Source organism: Nelumbo lutea, chromosome 1 (assembly GCF_056320005.1).
Source record: "Nelumbo lutea isolate HS-2025 chromosome 1, American lotus-T2T, whole genome shotgun sequence".
In the NCBI taxonomy this organism is placed as follows: Eukaryota; Viridiplantae; Streptophyta; class Magnoliopsida; order Proteales; family Nelumbonaceae; genus Nelumbo; species Nelumbo lutea.
Genome location: NC_142684.1, coordinates 71,321,457 through 71,339,702, shown reverse-complemented (window position 1 = coordinate 71,339,702; position 18,246 = coordinate 71,321,457). Strand labels below are relative to the sequence as shown.

General features: G+C 38.0%; 2 protein-coding genes across 17 annotated transcripts; one reads left to right on the top strand and one right to left on the bottom strand.

The window, feature by feature from the left end:
* The first annotated feature begins 575 nt into the window (after nt 1-575).
* On the top strand, nt 576-10,267 carry LOC148875241 (G1/S-specific cyclin-E protein). Of its 16 annotated transcripts, none has more exons than XR_016104932.1 (13): nt 577-1,356; nt 1,482-1,597; nt 2,862-3,003; nt 3,099-3,392; nt 3,480-3,627; nt 4,014-4,550; nt 4,671-4,988; nt 5,109-5,347; nt 5,443-5,516; nt 7,952-8,051; nt 9,328-9,489; nt 9,848-9,876; nt 9,965-10,267. XR_016104932.1 is itself a non-coding variant. In XM_088964321.1 (12 exons), the coding sequence occupies exons 2-12, from the start codon at nt 1,536-1,538 to the stop codon at nt 10,038-10,040; spliced, it is 2,019 nt and encodes a 672-aa protein (XP_088820447.1). In that variant the 5' UTR covers nt 577-1,356; nt 1,482-1,535; the 3' UTR covers nt 10,041-10,267. The 16 variants fall into 16 exon arrangements, 5 of the variants coding, with proteins under 5 accessions (XP_088820445.1, XP_088820447.1, XP_088820446.1 ...); XR_016104933.1 differs by lacking the exon at nt 9,328-9,489 and adding an exon at nt 8,670-8,770; XR_016104935.1 differs by lacking the exon at nt 9,328-9,489 and adding an exon at nt 6,427-6,600.
* Nucleotides 10,268-11,073: 806 nt separating this feature from the next.
* LOC148875240 (small ubiquitin-related modifier 1) lies at nt 11,074-15,315 on the bottom strand. Its single transcript, XM_088964326.1, has 3 exons — nt 14,134-15,315; nt 11,557-11,706; nt 11,074-11,447 (listed from the first exon to the last, which is right to left on the bottom strand). The coding sequence occupies exons 1-3, from the start codon at nt 14,212-14,214 to the stop codon at nt 11,382-11,384; spliced, it is 297 nt and encodes a 98-aa protein (XP_088820452.1). The 5' UTR covers nt 14,215-15,315; the 3' UTR covers nt 11,074-11,381.
* Nucleotides 15,316-18,246: the final 2,931 nt, after the last annotated feature.

Genomic DNA, 18,246 nt, shown 5'->3' with positions numbered 1-18,246 from the left:
TAAAGTAAATCGGAATTATTGATATAGCATCACATCTGTACATCACGCACGCTGTCACTGAAGAAAGAAGCCAGATCTTGCCCGAAACGGCTGATGGACCCCACCACCAAGCCCACCGCGACCGCGCTGTTGCCCTACATACCTCCAAACTTTAGCGGGACCTACTCAATAATTTGAACGAATCCAGTCCACGGAATGCGTGAAGCCGTGAACTGAAAAGTGCACACATTCCTCCATACCAATACCATACCCCCACCGTCTCTCGTACCCAGAGGCCAAAGCGAGGCAGAGAAAAGAGGATGGCCCTGGCCGCGTTTGCCGTTCAAGAATAATTCCGAACTGTTAAAATCAATGGTACGAACGGATGTATCTTATCTAAAATGAAATCAAGATAGGATCGCAGATCATCGCTCTAGATGTAGACGAGAGATGATGTCCCTTTTGAATGGGATCCAGTGGATGAGGCCCCACCAGCTAAACTAAACTGTATCATGGAGGAAGACTCGACTCGGTAGTCGTACTCGGTACCTAATTGTAATGTTGACATAATTCTGTGTCTGGCTGTCGCCAACAACGCGTGTCCATATAATTTCCCTGGGGATTTCCTTCGCTTTCCCACTCGCGTTCGAAATCTTTAATTGTCTTTGGCCCTCCTTCAATCCTCTCTTTCCTTCTGAGAAGAGACTAGAGATAGACAACAGAGAGAGAGAGAAGGGAGAGAAAGACTGAAAAGACTACCGAAGTTCAGAGACAGAGAGATGATGCTGGCGGCGAGTATCAGATCCCGATAATCCCTACGGGAATTGAGGCTTAATTAAGAAAAATCTTAAGAATTAAGAATAAAGCAGCCTCTTCTATTAATTGTTTATTCGGATTTCTTCTGCTACGAGAAAAACTCCAATCACCAATGAGGCATTGACGTTTCCCCCTCAACGTGTCCTTCTCCTCGATTGAGGCTTCTCCTGGACACGCCTTACAAGCGAAGGGAACTCCTCCATCAGTGCAATAATGTTTGGAGAGAGAGAGAAGGGGCGATTCTGGTTTGCTCTTCTCCTTCCAATTGGGTTTTGAATTCTCTCTCTCTCCGTCTCCTTCATTAACTGCCTTCTTATTGCGTATTAATTTCTGTCTCGAATTCTCGATGTTTCGGTGCGCGTGTCGCTACTGCTTGTCCGTATGATATCTGCCGTCTTTTGATCACGGCCGTTAACGTTTCTCAGACGAATTCACTTTAGTTCTGGGCGCGGCTAGTTTGTTATGAAGTTCGGTGGTGATTGCTTCGTTTCTGTTTCCTCGTCTTCTTCGTCGTCATTCCATCGCTCTCATGGAATGCGTTTGATCAACTTTTGGTTTTAGGTGTTCTCTTTTTCCTTTTTCTCATATTCCCTCCTAGTATCGTCCCTCTTTCTTTTATTTTTTCTTAGTTTTAATTGTAGTGGAGAATTCTCTAACATGTCGTGTATTGTATTAAACTTTTGCAGATATTTCAGGATTTCTCGGTATTAATTCCTGCTTTAAGCAGCGCTTAGAGCATAATGTCGAGGATGACAGACGAAAATGATCAGTGTTTTTTCCCTTTAACAAGCTTACAAATTGGGTGTGTAAGACTGTCCTTCCCCCTTCTTCACTTTGTTGGAATTTATTGGACACTGATCATAGGAATGTGAAACGTTTTTAATCATACCATTGTTCCCATCCAGACACATGAGGACTGATTGAAATCAATTTCAATCTCTTTCTCGTCTTTACTGTGTTTTCTTTTTGCTTTTTTTTTTTTTTTTTCAAAATTTTGAGTAGGTAGATCTCTTAAAGTTTGAATTTTGAATTAAAGATTGTATTTATATTACCGAATCTAAACATAATTGTCCAATTGGATCTTCGGGAGTTGCCATATCGTTGAGTATTCATAGCCTGAAAATGAAATTCAGCAAACTTTGTTTCTGCTCTGCTTGTAGAGGCAGTTCTACTTATCATTGCAGGATTTTGGAGGTAACTCAAATTGATTTCTGGGAATTTCTTAGAGACCAGTCAATGCCTCTTTGGTGGAATGTATGCTATACAATCACATTTGCGGGTTCCCAGCATAATGTACACCACTCCTAAATATTTATCATTTAAAAGCCTTCTTGTTCCTTTGAATTTTTAATTATCATTTCAAGGTTTGGACAGACGGCTGTACTAATTGATAGCATTATGAGGTTATGTTCTGTGCTAGTATTGCTCAGCCACCAGAAATGATCTGATCGCACTTGCATGGGTCAGACGTTGAGCTATTCTAATCTCCCCCCCCACCCCAACTCATACGCGAAAAGGCAAAAACCACCCTAGAAGTATTGATTTTGGTGAAGCATGAGAGCCACAGGTTTTCTAGTGTGGTTTTCACTCAAGTTTCAATGTCCTTAAATACTCTTTATAGGAATACAAGAGGAAGGAAAATGCCACTACAGGTAAATATTCTCAGTCATATGTTTGATATCAACAACCTTACAACCCATTGGACTTCCAATGTGGACCTCTAAAAGGTAGGCAGTTAGCAGCTAGTATCCAACATGAAAGATTGGCAATTTCATGCAGTTCTGCAGAAAATTAAGTATGTTGTTGGTCTGAAAAATGTGAATTGCATTCTTAGATATATCATATAATTTATTCCTTTTATTTCTCTTTTTCCCCCTTTGGACATTAAACACCGAGATAGATGAATATGTAACAATTTAGTTTATTCTAGGGCAAGGGTTACCAAGGCCAATAGTGAAATAATTTGTCATATGATCAGAGTGATATGTAAAGCTCATGCATGTGCATTTACTGGTTATTTTTATGGTGAATAATTTTGCCTTGTTTTCCATGTTTGCACCATGCAGGGATTTACAATCTTATCTTTCGCATCTTAGTCTTTTCCTGGCCCCTGAAACTAAGAAATTCTTTATATTAGTGGACAATCGACCATGGTCAACATACCTGGATTCACGAGCTGCACATTTGTGGCAATTCATGGTTGTAAAGGTTATAACATATTTCCTTTGACAAAGTGCTGCTCATAGAGTCTTAGCCAGTTATTGAATAATGACAATAATGACATTAATTTGTATTCTGTACAGTCTAGGTTATCCCCCTTTGCAAACACTAAAGCACGAAGGGAGAGAAAGAACCTCCAGAATAGGTTTGATTTGAAGGATAGCTCCATATTCAACACTAGCAAGCCCGGTAAATATAAGAGATGGTCCATGCTGATTGATGTGACAAAATTATCTCAAAAGAAAGCCCTGTTGCCTGAGAAACTGAGGAATTCCTTGCTCTTGGATCGTCAGTTGAATCAGATCTTATATGGTTTCTTTGTATTTGAAGTTGCATGGGAAAGTGTCCGCGGTATCAACTATTTGAATGAGCTTCAGGTAGTCTCACACTTTGTGCTGCATCTTCAATGTCTATTTTTCTCTGCTTGCTGTCGTGTCCTAAATGTTTTTGTGTGCCACTAACAGACAGCTACATGTATGGCAATAGAGGCTAAATTCATGAAAAGATGGGAATTTGAAAGTATAGAACAAGCTTCAAGTTCAATTCCTTCATGGTTCTCAGGAACACACTTTGAACAGATTCTATTGCGAAAGTGCCTAGATTCCATTAGAGGTATTTTCTCTCTTTTTCATCATTCCTTTCTTTTAATATGCATAAAGGTGGATGAATGGAAAGTAGCAACTGGTACAGTCTATTCTGTCACATGCCATACCATTTTATTTCCTTTCTTTTCTTTTTGTTTGTTGGTGGTGGGGATGGAGCACCCATGCATCCCACATAATCACCATGAAATTATTTGTCCACAAATTTACCAAATCGACTATCTAATCCACTATATTCTTTTGGATAATTAATCTTCTTGTATGGCTTTTAGAAGATCTGTTTTGTTGGACCGCCAAATGACGGGTAGCACGACCCTCCATTTTCTGGCTGACTAGAGATACTACTTTATTTATACACTCCCTTTCAACAACTGATAGTTTTTGAAACTTCTCCAGGAGATGTATTCTATGACACCAGAGAAGATTTCTCATGGACTGAACCTGTTAGTTTCAGTGAAAGCATCTATTCTGATGATGATTGTCTTCCAGAAAAATCTCCTTACAGCATCGGCAACAAATTTGGTGTATACCCTGCAAGTGTTGAAAATAAAAGTGCACTACACACACCACCTCCTGCCACTGGGCCATACAAGAGAAGAAAAATAATAAAATACATTAATTCCAGAGATGAAATGGATACATTTTCCAAGACTCACAGTGAAATTGATAACTCACAACAACATTCAGAGATTTCAACTTCTACTAGTAGCAGTGACAGTGAAAATACAGTTGAAGCTAGTGAGTACAGGGACGTTTTGATTTTGTTTAGGTTCAATGACCATGACCTTCCATTTAAATTGAGGGAAATAATCATGTCAGATGTGCGGTTACTAACTTTACTAGAGTCTGGGCTTCCATCTTGGGTTATTTTTCTTCAATCATATCCAGTATTTTGCCACCTCTATCGTCCATGGATGTGCCCCCTTGCAAGAGGTTTGTATGTGCTGATTTCAGTTATTACTGTTCTCATTGGGTTTTATGATTTATACAAAAATGTTCCACTCCTGAAAGCAACTGCATCACGCTTGTGTGGGCCTCTTTTTGACTGGATAGAAAGTTGGGAGATGATATCAAGGATCAGATACTTGGGCACCATGCTGTTTCTTCATAATTTTGAGAAGGCAGTTAAGTGGTTCTTAATGGTCACACATGCCATCAGATCATTTCTTTCAGTTCTCACACAACCAATAGGGCCATTTCTGGAGTTTATGGATTTCCTCTTTCCCATTTGGAATACATGTCTTGAAGCAGTTGAGGGCTTCTGTTCTGTAATTTGGATTACAATTGGTTCTTCATGCAGCCTAGTAATGAACCTTTTAGAGGTTTTATTCTCACCATTGTGGTTTATTATTTCTATCATCTGGAGAATCGGTATGTCATCATTCGATGCAAGGACTATGCTTCTTTCAAATTACTGATATATTTGTTAGCTAATGTCTTGATGGGATATCATACTAACAGCATGTTTTTCTTGTTTGTATCATATCAAAGGATCATCAATTATATACCCAATATTTTGGGCCCTTAAGGAAATACTATATACTCCCATCCGCCTGGTTATTGCATTAGCAAGTTCTATGGCCTTTATTTGCTCCTGCATATTTAATTTGCTGGGAGAGCTGTGGTCATCAATAAGTAGTATCTTCCAGATTGCCACAGCTTCTGAGGCAGCAGTGAGCACCTCTGAGATTTCCATGTGGCGTGCACTGTGGAATGACCTTTTCTCTCAGGTTTTTGTGACTGTATAATTATATATATTCCGGTCAATAGTAAAATTCACACATTTTATTTTCATTTCAAATCAACTTTCATTTCTTTCCTGCAGATTTTCCGTGCTGTCCGGAGCATCTTAAATGGTTTCATTGCCTTCTTCATAGCCTGCAACAGGCATCGATTAAGGTATGTTGTTTGCAAATTGCAACAAGGTGTAATACAGTGGAGTTGTGTAAGAACATCAACCCGTCCAATCCGGCATAAATCCGGGTCAGATTAATTATCTGCCAATTATTTATAAATTTATAAAACAAATCAAGAGTTGAGGCTTTTAGAACAATAACATTTAAGAATATTCTAGAATGATAATTAAGAGCACATGCATTAACTAAACATGTGCATTAATTAAGCACAAGGGAAAAATGGGTAAAGTGAAAGAAAAAGAAAATTCTAGAAAGATGAAACCCGAAACACTATAAATAGGCCCCATATCCATATGGGGACTCGTTATTAAAACATTAGTTAGATCCATTATGGAGAGAACCCAGATTCTCTCTCTCTCCTCTCTTTCCTCTTTCCTTTTTCCTTTTCACCAACCTGAACTACCGTCATCCCTCTGGACATTTCGGAGTCCAACGACCCTTATCGGTTGGCTTAAACAAGGATAAGCATCAACCATGCACAAGTCATATGCATACCCACTGGATCAACTCTGCCAATTTTTTAACAGTAGATTTTGGACTCCCAGAGTGGAAATTGGGCAATAAATCAATTTATTTGGAATTCTGGAAAATAAGTACACCTCAAACTTTCAAAATGTTATAGTGCCATGCAACTAATTAAAATCAAATCTGTAGATTAATAGAGAGCATTGACAAATAGGGAACTCATGTTCCGAGAGGCGCAGGGGGGTTACGCACATAACCAACAACTAATGGTTGCAAAGCATATGGTTGATGTATCCCATTTTCCAAAATTGTGCCATTCAAGTTACTGGTGTGTCTATTATTTTTAGCAATTAATTAATTTATTTTTGCTTTGATAATTGAAGTTTAGACATTTATTTATATCTAACTGTGAAATGATTGTTCATTAGAAAAGCAAGTGAAATCCATATCTATTTCTGGAGAATCATCCATTTGAGTTGCTGTTCCTGCTTTAGAGTCCCAACTCCACCTTCAAATCACTTCTGGATTTGAAGATGATATTGTAGCCACAGGAAGGTTGTAATATCAAATATCCATGGTTTACATAGAAAAATGTGCATTGGGTAAGCCATCCAACCTCTGTTTCAGCTGCAAATAAAGGGGAAAAATGTAAAAGAAGACAGGATGAGTTTGTGGTTTTACTGGCCTCCAATTTCTCCTTCTCTGTTGATGCTTCTTTACCCAGGGAAGATGAGGTTTTCAATCCACTTCTCTCTCCCACTGTCATAAACCAGTTGAGGATCATATGGCTTCCTTTGTAATAGGACCTTTGTCAAATTCCATTAAGAAAGGGATTATCCAATGTTGGTCCCAGCTATTTGTGGCCTTGGAAAGGGTGGATTTGGATATGGACCTAACATTTTCCACTTTTTCTAGCCGATAGGAGCACCTTTTCGCCTCTAATATCAATAAAAATAATCTTTTAATTATAATTTCTAAAAAGTCTTTTTTTATAAAATATCAAATAAGGGTAAGAAATGGACAAAAACACTGTTCATCGTCTTTTGGTGATGAACATCTTTCAGCAGCGATGTTTCCTAAACATCTGAGTCTACTGTGAGATTTTCCGATTGTATTCCCACAGCTTGGACGGAAATAATGTATTTACCTCGGTGTCTACTGTGTGGGAGGCACTGAGCAAGGACAAAAAATGTCAAGTCAAAGGTCTGTGCGGCTTCAACAGCTACTGCACGATGGTAGGCATGAAACCTGTTTGAAAATGTCTTCCTGGGTTTGATTTTATTTACCCCACTCAGATGTTTGAAGGCTGCCAAAGGAACTTCACTCAGATGTTTAGGAAACATCGCTGCTGAAAGATGTTCATCGCCAAAAGACGACAAACAAGATCGAAGACCAAAGATGGAAGAAGAAGAAGAAGAAGAAGAGGAAGGGACAAAGAGAGAGAAAATGGAGGGGTTGTTTCCGCAGTCCTGCTATCGTCACGAGTTTGGAGACAATGAACAGTGTTTTGCCCATTTCTTACCCTTATTTGATATTTTATAAAAAAAAAAGGTTTTTGCCTGTTTTTTGATATTATAATTAAAAGGTTATTTTTATTGATATTAGGGGCGAAAAGGTGCTCCTATCGGCTAGAAACCCTTTTTTTTTTTTTTTGCTCAAAGTGGCCACCGTTAGACTTTGCATTCTCATGTTTATTGGCCTGAGATTTTATTACCAAACCAAGCAATGGCCCCTACCTTTATCAAATTCAGTTAGATTTACAATCCTAATAAGTGCCCCCGTTTTAACACTTCTTTGAAAGTTAAGCCTTCATTAATACAAAATTATAAAAGGCAAAGACGTCTCATTCTTTTCTACATACTTATGATTGCGTGTCACAGCATCTTTCTGTTTCATCTCTTCCAGTGGTAGTATTACCAGACTAATCACTGATTTGTTTATGATTATGCACAGCATCTACAACCATATCCAGGAGTTTTTGCAACAACTATCTTGCCTACACCTCCCGTCACAGTCTAGTCGTTGCAGACAGAAATGTGGATCTCAAGTTCATGTAAGTTGTGGATTCTATGAGAGCACATGTATGAGGAATTATGATTGCCACCACATAGAAGCTTTAGTCCCTATGCATGAGTAGACACAAGCTTCACTTGATACATATCAACATGTTGTAATGGTATAATAATTGTTATGCTCTTAGCGAAACAATGAGGCATGAACCTTTAGACACTTTTTTAACAATTTTCTGCTTGCCACACATGCATGAACAGATTTTCTGACAAGCATTTCCATGACTGTATTCCAAGCATTGCTGGTGTGACACAGAATTTACAGAAGAATGCCATCTCTGATAGAATTTGGAATAATAAGGAACAGCTTCAATCCAGGGTGGGCCTTGGTGCAACGGTTGGGTTGCTCCATTGCAACCTGGGTGGTCAGGGTTCAAATCTTGGAAACAGCCTCTCTGTATGTTCTGTATGTGCAGGGGTAAGGCTGTGTACATCTGTCCCTCCCCAGTCCCCACATTGGCGGGAGCCTCATGTACTGGGCTGCCCTTTTTTTAAGGAATAGCTTCAGTCCGGTTTGAAATAGCTTCTACGTAACTTAAGTATGTACCTACTTGTTGTAAGCATGGAATACTGACTGAGTTTGTTCCTTGACTTTCTACAAGGGATGAAATGCATGATATCTTGACCCAGGATCATTCAACCACAAAGTTAGCCGGTCCATATTCCAATAAATGTAATTCAAACTGTGCCATTTGTTCCAAAGGTAATTGTTGCAAGGACTGCAGATTAGTTATCAAAAAGGGTAGAAGGCAAAAAATGATTCAGTATATAAAAATTGGTGTTATAAACTAAACTGCAAAAGAAAAGAATAGGTGTTGCAGTAATACACCAGCCAAGAGCATACAATATAGTTGGCAGTTCAGGACATGACAAGCGTCAAGTTGAGATATGTTAAAGAGTAATTTGATTTTGTTAATCAAAGATATGATCAAAAAAAGAAAGAAAATAATTCAAGAAGCGTCATGTATATAGGGCTATTACCCAATGTTGATCATAGCCATCTGTGGTTTTGGGAGTGGTAAACTGAGTGCAAACCTAACCTTCAGCATTTTTGCTCTTAGAGTCAAACTAACATAAATTTTCAGGCTAAGCCTGAGAAGCATCATGTGTTACATAAATGTTCACTGCTGCTGATAAGAGTGGAAATTATTTGCTTATTCTGACATGGATTATCACTTAATAGTTATCTCCGTGTTCTTTTTTAGATCGAATGTCCTTGACTCCTTGCACAATAAAGGTAATGGTGAAATACATTTTCAGATCAATATGGTTTGCTATGGTGATATAGAGACATTTCCAGATCAATATGCTTTGATATTGCTTTAGCAAGAAGTACTGAAGACCTTACTGCTGCTTTGTCTATGCAAATGCCTTCTGATTGTCCCATTAGAGATGCTCATCAACCACTTGTGTTAAAATCAAGTAATTTCTCCTGCTAATTTGGGTTGCCATTATGGTTTATAGATGAAAGTGACTTGAAAAACTTAGTTTTTTGAAGAAATATGATGACCATATTGTTATTGAGATTGTTTACTCAATCAAGTAGTGTGAATTAGATTACATTTACTAGTTACCGTATTTCTCTAGGTCATAAACCTTTGAAAAGAACTGAACTTTGCTGATCTGAAAAGTATGCCTTGAGAGTTGAATTAGTAGTAATTAGTAAACATTTGAGGTTGAATATTCCACTGGTTTCTATCTGATGCTGTAAATTTGACATGATAAGTACTTTGTCCATGTTTTGCTTGTGATTAATTATATGTTGGGTTTGGCTGTACAGGTAGAAGACAGGAGGAATATCCATTCCAGGTAAGTTCAAAGAATTCCTATATCCTAATTTTGATGGATAATGCGAATGATAAAATGAAATTCCAATGATATAACCATTTGATTGCAGACACCACCATAAAGCTCAAGAGAACGCACACATGTTGAGACGACGGAAAAAGATTAAAGGCATGCAAGATGGCTAAATGTTGCAACCCGCATTTGCTGCATCATATTTCTACTTAACATTTAATTTTATATTCATTTATTTGTTTATTTTTTATTGCTTTCATCAAGGTCTTTTTTGTTTTTTTTCCCTTGCAACGGCCCAAGCTGTAAATACTTGTACATTGTAATTAAAAACTTGTACAGTCATTCCAAACTGCATTGTAATTAATTTTACCGTCAATGCCAAAATTCTGATTCCATAAAATTGAGTGAGAAATTGACAGATTGACCTTGTAAATTAAAGATACTGACGTTGGCTGAAAAAGGAAGAAAGAAAGAAAAAAAATAAGAGAAAAAAAAAAGGAATGAATAAGGAGGGAAGGGCGGAAGATGTTCATCGGTTATAGCAATGACAGCGGCAGTGGCAACAGAAAACGCAATGGCAACTTTGGACTCTCTCAGATCCGAGAACTGAGATATCAGATCTGATTTTCAGATCTACAGCAATATTGCTTCTTTCTCTGGGATCTACAGCAATATTTTCAGATCCAAGTCTCAATGGGTTAATGGTGAAACAGAACCGATTGTCTGTGTCTGAATGATTTCCAGGCCAAACAGTCCAACCATGGTCAAGACTCGAGAACTTTACATGTACATTACAATGCAAAATAAGAAGGATATATACACTGCAAGTGCACAGTGCACTATTCTTCCACTTACCCCTATAAAAGGAGTAAAAGTGTAAAACAAAACAAAATTTCTAGCCCATTTTCCAGTTTGCATTTGATTAAACAACAAAAGAAAAGATAAAAGTCCAAATATGAGCATAGTTCTTTGGTTTTTAGTCACCTGATTTGCTTCAAGGCTGAGTTGTAATAGATTGTTTTCCACCATGCATAGAACTCAAAGCTTTTTGCAACATTATCTCACTTCCTGTACAATCTGTCCTAACCCAAAATGCTGGGGGATAAGGAGTCTCACAATTCAACCGATATTAAGTTCAAAAGATTCCAACAAACCATCAAGACCTTACAGCTTATACATTGATGCGTGGATTGAAGCGTAGAGAAATGATGACAGAACCAGATCTCACACATATACCATATATAATATATTCAAGTGCCTGGGTTTCCATAATAGCATAGTAATCTGAAGAGATCCACAAAATAATATCCACAAGTTTCCAGACAATGACTTGATTGTAGTTTTCTGCCGCTTCTTGGAGAGTAACTAAGAACAGGAGCACCACATAATTCAAAACATGATCAACCGAATAATCTTTGTTACACGTTATGAACTCAGTCTCGAACAACCTACAACTATGAAAAGTATTTGTAACTTTGATCCTTTTTACACAAATGAACCACCCAATCCAGCATCTAGATAGTTGCGCCACCTGTTTGGTGCAACATTGCATCGATCTCATCCCCATCTTCCATCTCAAGCTGCAGTAATAATAGAAGATAAAATTCAGTTCCAATGTACAAAATAGGAAAAAAAAGGTATTAAGAGATATATGATGCATCATACACTTGGAGGGGGGAGGGGGAATACCTCATCAGGAGTCTGCTCTCCTCGGAGACGACGGCCATCAAATAAGAATGCAATTGAATTGAGATCCACTGACTGTCGATCACAGTATGCATTCATCAGCTTCCGCAGTTGAGTGCTTCTCTTGATTCTGAAAAACACTTCGTTCCCATCCTATAACCATACAGAAAATAAATCAAAATCCCAACAACACTGTGGTCTGTACCTTAGCAACACATGAACTACGTTACTTTTACTCTTTAATAAGTAACAAATACCAAACACCATTCAATTTATCCAAAGCCATACAGGCGTTGGGAGGGGTAGACTGCCTAACTTTGGCATTGTTTACATAAAGTTGCCACTCTGGGACTTAAGACTGCATTCTCACGCTTGTCATCCTGAGATTTTACCATTGCATAAAAAATGGCTGGCTGCCTGTAATATATTATGAAAGTACTAACTGGTTAAAAAGGTGGAACCCAATCTAGATGATTCTCTGTGAAAATTTACCAAGTACTTGGGTTAGTTTGCCACTAAATGACCATGGGAAATTGTGTCGATCTCCAGTCCACTATCAAATATGCTACAATAGGGTACTGGTACGAAGATAAAGCAGGTTGAAATTTTAAATACTCATTTGCCATAGGCATATGGTATCAAGGCTAGATTTGGGCCCATATTTCCTACGTCAAGAGTAATCAGCATTATGGGTCAAGATAAAACAAAGCCTCCAACAGTTAGGAATGCATAATGAAATGTTATGAATTGCACCCAGCCCACAGGGTATAATGAACGGTCAAATTCATGAAACATCCCAATTGTTAAAGGCAATGTAGAACATAACGACAGCCTACAAAGACATGCAATGCAGTTTTTACCGTTTGACCAGTAAAAGACATTTTTCTAGGTCCGCACTGTATCACATACTCAATTATGCCAACACCAACAAATTATAACAATGAACAAAATTGAATAACACGATAAGACAATTTTATTTACATAATATCATCAAAACAGAGTACCATTACCCACACATGTGAGATTCAAACATGATCAGAGAACTACTATAAAACCATTATGATATGAAATCTATGGAATGTCATTCATCTGCAAATAATTGCATGGTTATAAAACCATATTGTTGAATGAACATAACAGGGATGTTATATGTTGGCAACATGCCCGTTATCAGACAATAAAAACTAATAGAATAACGAAGCAGTATGAAACAAGGTTGAGAAGCAGAAATGTCTTCAACCTTTTGTTTTGTATTTTGTTTTGGCCTTAAAATTTGTCTAGTAGTACAAAACTACCCCCAAGGCTCTAGACATTTAGGCACATCAAATTGAACCAGTTTTCCCAATAAGAATCAAGCAGTGAGTGATACAAGACGATCAAGACAAATCCAATCCATTTAAACCTATATTTCTTTATAAGTAGATAATCTAGCAGGTAAATGCATAGTCAATATAACATTGAAACATGCATCCATCTAGCAGGAATCTTAGAACATAACTCACAAATCAGGCTTTAAAATTGATTGAAATGTCAGTAGAACGGCGTGAATCACATAGACATGGAGGTAATGTAGTCAATAGAACATTGAAACATGCGTCCACCTAGCAGGATCTGAGAAAAATAGACTCTAAACTCATAAATCAGGCTTTAAAATTGATTGAAATGTCAGTAGAGTAGGGTGACTCGCATAGATAATTAGATATTGAGGTAATGTACTTGTGATCTTGTGTAAACTTATCCCATGTATGCCTGAATAAATCCACTGAATCCCTTTCTTTTACCGAGAAAGAAAATTTTGGAGGAAGACCTAAAACGGGTAAGAAAGAACGAAAAAAAGAGTCATCTGAAAGCATCCAAAGTTGACACTTATAGATACTGACTCCACCCTATATAGTCCTAACAGATCATCAATCAGTCTTACACAATTCCAAGCAAATTTTGTTAAAACATAAATACCAAGTAAAAAAAAAAAAAACTCATAAATCAAAACAATGAATTAACTTCTCCTACACATTAAATCCTAAGCACGAAAGTTGGCAGTGCATTATTTTTCGAACCCGCACAATTTAACACTAACATGGAGATAGTCGATGGAACTGAGCCAAAGTTATACTGTTTTGCATAGTAATGGTAAAGAAAACCATCATAACCAACAGAACATCCGAAGTACGCAACTGACAAACCATAAGCAGCACTACAGGACGAGAGATTAAGTCCCTGATGAAACCCTAACTTGCAAGAAAATTGAAAACCCTAAACTGAACTAATTAACCATCCCAATGTTGTTGTCGGTCAAATAGTGAGAAATCGAAACTAAACCCGCATAATACCAAATCAACAGAAACAACGATTACAAATTTGTACACTTTGTACGGTATCAAGTCCTATATAAAACATAAACATGTTCATAAACCAAAAGTACACCGTAAACAATCTGTAAGGGGGAATTTCCTGGAGAAAAAAAGGGTAAAGAATTGCAACAACGCCCCAAAGAGAAATCCCTAAGTCGCACTTAGTCATGAAGAAGAAGAAAAAGAAGAAGAAGAAGAAGAAGAAGAAGAAGAAGAAGAATGATCAGACCTGACCCTTGACCTTGAGATTGATATGGGCCGACTGATCTGTAGGTTTCTTATCTTCCTCCTGGTTCGTAACAGCCGACATTTTGCTTCGTTATCAACCGATACGTTACAGAACGGTTCCTTCCTCTGCGTCAGTGCTGCAAACCCACGCCACCGGAAGGATTTGCTGGTGCTCGGTCTTAGTTGGTTCTTCGTACGGTCTACACCGACCTTTCTTGTTAAAACAAGTTGACGAGTACGAATTACGAAGGAAGAAGCATTCAATGGCGTGGATGAGTTGAAGCAGATAAATAAGATGGATCAGACCATACATTCTGCCTACTCTTCTCTCTTGATAGCGACATTTTTGGGTAAATTACAAAAGGCCCCCCGTACTATAGGGTCAGTGACAAAGATCCCCCTGTACTTTTTTTTTTTGCAACAAAAACTCACTGAAACTTTGGCCATTAGACAAAGACCCACCTTCGTTAGTGTTCCATCAATAAACTTTGAAAAAAATTCTGATTTTACTGTTAAAGTTTTCTAAATGTCTAAACTACCCTTTCTAATTTATTTTAGTTTTTTCTCCTTTTCTGCTATTATCTTCATTCCATTTACTTTGCTCAAACTACCCTTTTCTCTCTCTTTCGTTTAAACTCTAGAGTAGAGAGAAATAAAATGAAGAACACTAATAGAGAGCTTTTGACTAGTTTCCTCCTCCAAAAATTTCGTGTTGTAAAACTGATTGGCGACGTCAACCACCCGATGATTGGCATGCGACGACTCAAGCTTTCCATCATTGAATTCCAACCGCAATGGCTTAGAAAGGCAGAGGTAGACATGTGAGATAGAATATCCACCTGGGTGCCCATTTACGCACCAATAATCCTATGTTTTGCGCTTTTATTCGTTCCTCGAATCCCTCCGATAACCAGTCATTTGCCCTGAGTTCAGAGTTTATGTCAAATCCCACCGGAGGCCTAACAACCGATATAAAATTCCTACCACTTGCCTCCAAAGCAATAGCCAATTCTGTCATTTGTGAAGTAGAGATTGTGTTATGAGAACCGAAGCAGACGGAAAGAACAGAATCTGGAGGCTACATATCGAGCCACTCGATGCATCGATTCGGAGTGGTTCTGGCGGCTTTGTCCATACGAGTTTTGTTAGCCAAGGAAGAGGCGGTAGGCCCAATCGCCCAAACAGGCCGACCACTCACCCTTTGTATGAATTTAGACCAAGCATCAGTCCCATTAGTGTACAGTTTGGCAAAATCTGTTTCGTAGCGGGAACTTCGGAGAATCCGTTTGGTAGTGGGCGACCTCAGCTGACCATCCGTTTGGTAGTGGGCGACCTTAGCCGATCGCCAGCGTTGAAGACGGAATGAAATATACCTAGGTCGTCGGCAACCTCAACCAACCATTTGAAAAACATGTCGGTTTCTCTGTCATCATCTTTTTGATCTCTTCTTGTTGGATTTTAATCTCATGAGAGATTAAATCCAATGGATTTGATTGGTCAATTACATGAGAAATTGCACCTGCACACTTGGTTGAAAAATCAGTTTTCTCTTACAAAAAAAAAAAATCTAGTTTTGAACTTGTCCCACATTGGATAATTATAATATTTGTTTTCAGTACTTCAATATTGCGCGCGCATGCATGAGGCGCTTTAAGAGGCGCACTTTGTTCGCATTTCGCATGGCTCTCGATGGGCGATTTTGGTTTTGGTGCGTTGATGACCGTTGATCACCGTTGATGAGATCAACGGTCACGATTCGATTGGGTGTGATCAAGAGGCACAATTCAAAGTTAATAGTCACCAACTGTTAACAACTTTTTACATTGTGACTATTCAAGGTGCCTTCTCTAAACCAACACCTACCTTTTCCTCACACCTCTTCACAAATTATTTAAGGAGCATGAATCAGACTCCAAAACACGCAATTTCGAAATTCACTATCTCTCTCTCTCTCTGTCCGGTCTGCTACAGTCTCACAGAAGGTTTCTTTGGAGACTCTTCTACTTTGCTGGTTGCAGATTCTCGCCCAAGGCTCTGTTGTATCCTGAGAACGAATTTGCTTGTAACCCAACAGCAAACTCAGTAAAACTGAGTGGGGGCAAATAACGTTCTAAAGATAATGTCTTCAGACGCGCCTTAGAGCTTCTCCTCCTAAGTTACAGTGATCCCATCTTCCCGAACATTTTTAGAACATTATTCTGCAATGGAGGCGGAAGCAAGCATGACTTCGATCAAGATGATGAACCAAGATCTTGTACGACTAGACCAGTTCGATGGAGCAAATTTCAGCCGATGGCAAGACAAGATGATCTTCTTTCTGACCACACTGAAGCTATACTATCTGTTGGACCCGAATCTGCAATCACTTCTTGAACCCACTGACAAAAACTCTGAGAAACTAAAGAAGGAAAGAGCAAAACGGGAAGAAGACTCACTTCACTGCCGAGGACACATACTGAATGCCTTATCAGACCGGCTCTACAACTTCTACAAGGAACTTACATCTCCAAAAGAAATCTGGAAGGCCCTGGGATTCAAATACAAGGTGCAAGAAGCATGTACGAATAAGTATCTTATTGCAGAATACTTTGACTTCACCATGAACGACCATAAACCTATACTGGAGCAAGTTCATGAACTACGGGTGATAGTCAATAAAATTCGATCACTTACCATCATCCTTCCTGAATCTTTCCAAGTGGGAGCAATCATTGTCAAACTTCTACCCTCTTGGAAGGATTACAGGAAGAAGCTTCTGTACAAGGCTGAAGAACTTACCTTCGAGCAAATTCAGCAACACCTTCGTATTGAAGAAGAGTCTCGAACTAGAGACAGTAGGGATAAGACCCTAACCGGTATGCTGAACTCTAAGGTAAATTTTGTGAATAACGGATCGAATAAGACTAACCCTGCATTACAAGTAAAGAAGAAGGATATGAACTTCAAAAAGAGGAACAATAAGAAATGATCATGCTATGAATCCACAGAAAATGACAAAGAAACTCAGATCTTAATACCTGTTGATAATAATGAGACTGAAAGAAGAAATGACACAACTATAATACCTACAATAGGACTTAGAAGAAGTCAAAGACAAAGAACAGCGAAACACTTAGGTTCAGATTTTATCTCTACTCAGTCAATTGTATTTTGCTGATAGAGAGAAGATTTTAAATAAAATACCCATTGTCCTAAACATTGAAAATGATCCAAAAACCTATAGTGAGGCCATGACCTCTAGAGATGCTGCCTTTTGGAAGAAGCTATAAATGATGAAATTGATTCAATAATGTCAAATAACACATGGGTACTAGTAGATCTGCCTCTAGGATCGAAACCAATAAAATGTAAATGGGTGTTTAGAAGAAAATACAACAATGATGGAACTATGCAAACTTTTAAGGCTAGATTGGTAGCTAAAGGATTTAGTCAAAATGAAGGGATTGATTACTTTGACACCTATGCACCAGTGGTTAGAACAACTTCTATTAGAACACTTATAGCATTAGCATCCATTTATCATTTATATGTTCACCAAATTGATGTTAAAACTGCTTTCTTAAATGGTGATTTAAATGAAGAGGTTTATATGGAACAACCAGAAGGATTTGTTCTTCTTGGAAATGAGAAGAAAGTCTGTAAACTGGTTAAATCACTATATAGATTAAAACAAGCACCTAAACAGTGGCATGAGAAATTTGATTCTTGCATTTTAACTTTTGGTTTTAAACATAATAGTGCTGATAGATGCATCTACTCAAAATTCACTGAAAATTATGGAGTAATTGTGTGTCTTTATGTGAATGATATGCTTATTGTGGGTACAAATATGGTTGGCATAAATGAAACTAAAAACTACTTATCCTCTGTTTTCAAGATGAAAGATTTAGGAGAAGTAAATACCATTTTGGGAATAAAAGTTAAAAAGCATAGTAGGGGCTATGCACTAAGCCAATCACATTATATTGAGAAAGTACTTGAGAAATTTAAGCATTTAGGGTTTAAAAAATATAGCACGCCATATGATTCTAGTATAAAGTTAGTAGAAAATACTAGTAGAGCAATTGCACAACTTGAGTATGCTAGTGTAGTAGGGAGCTTGATGTATGCTATG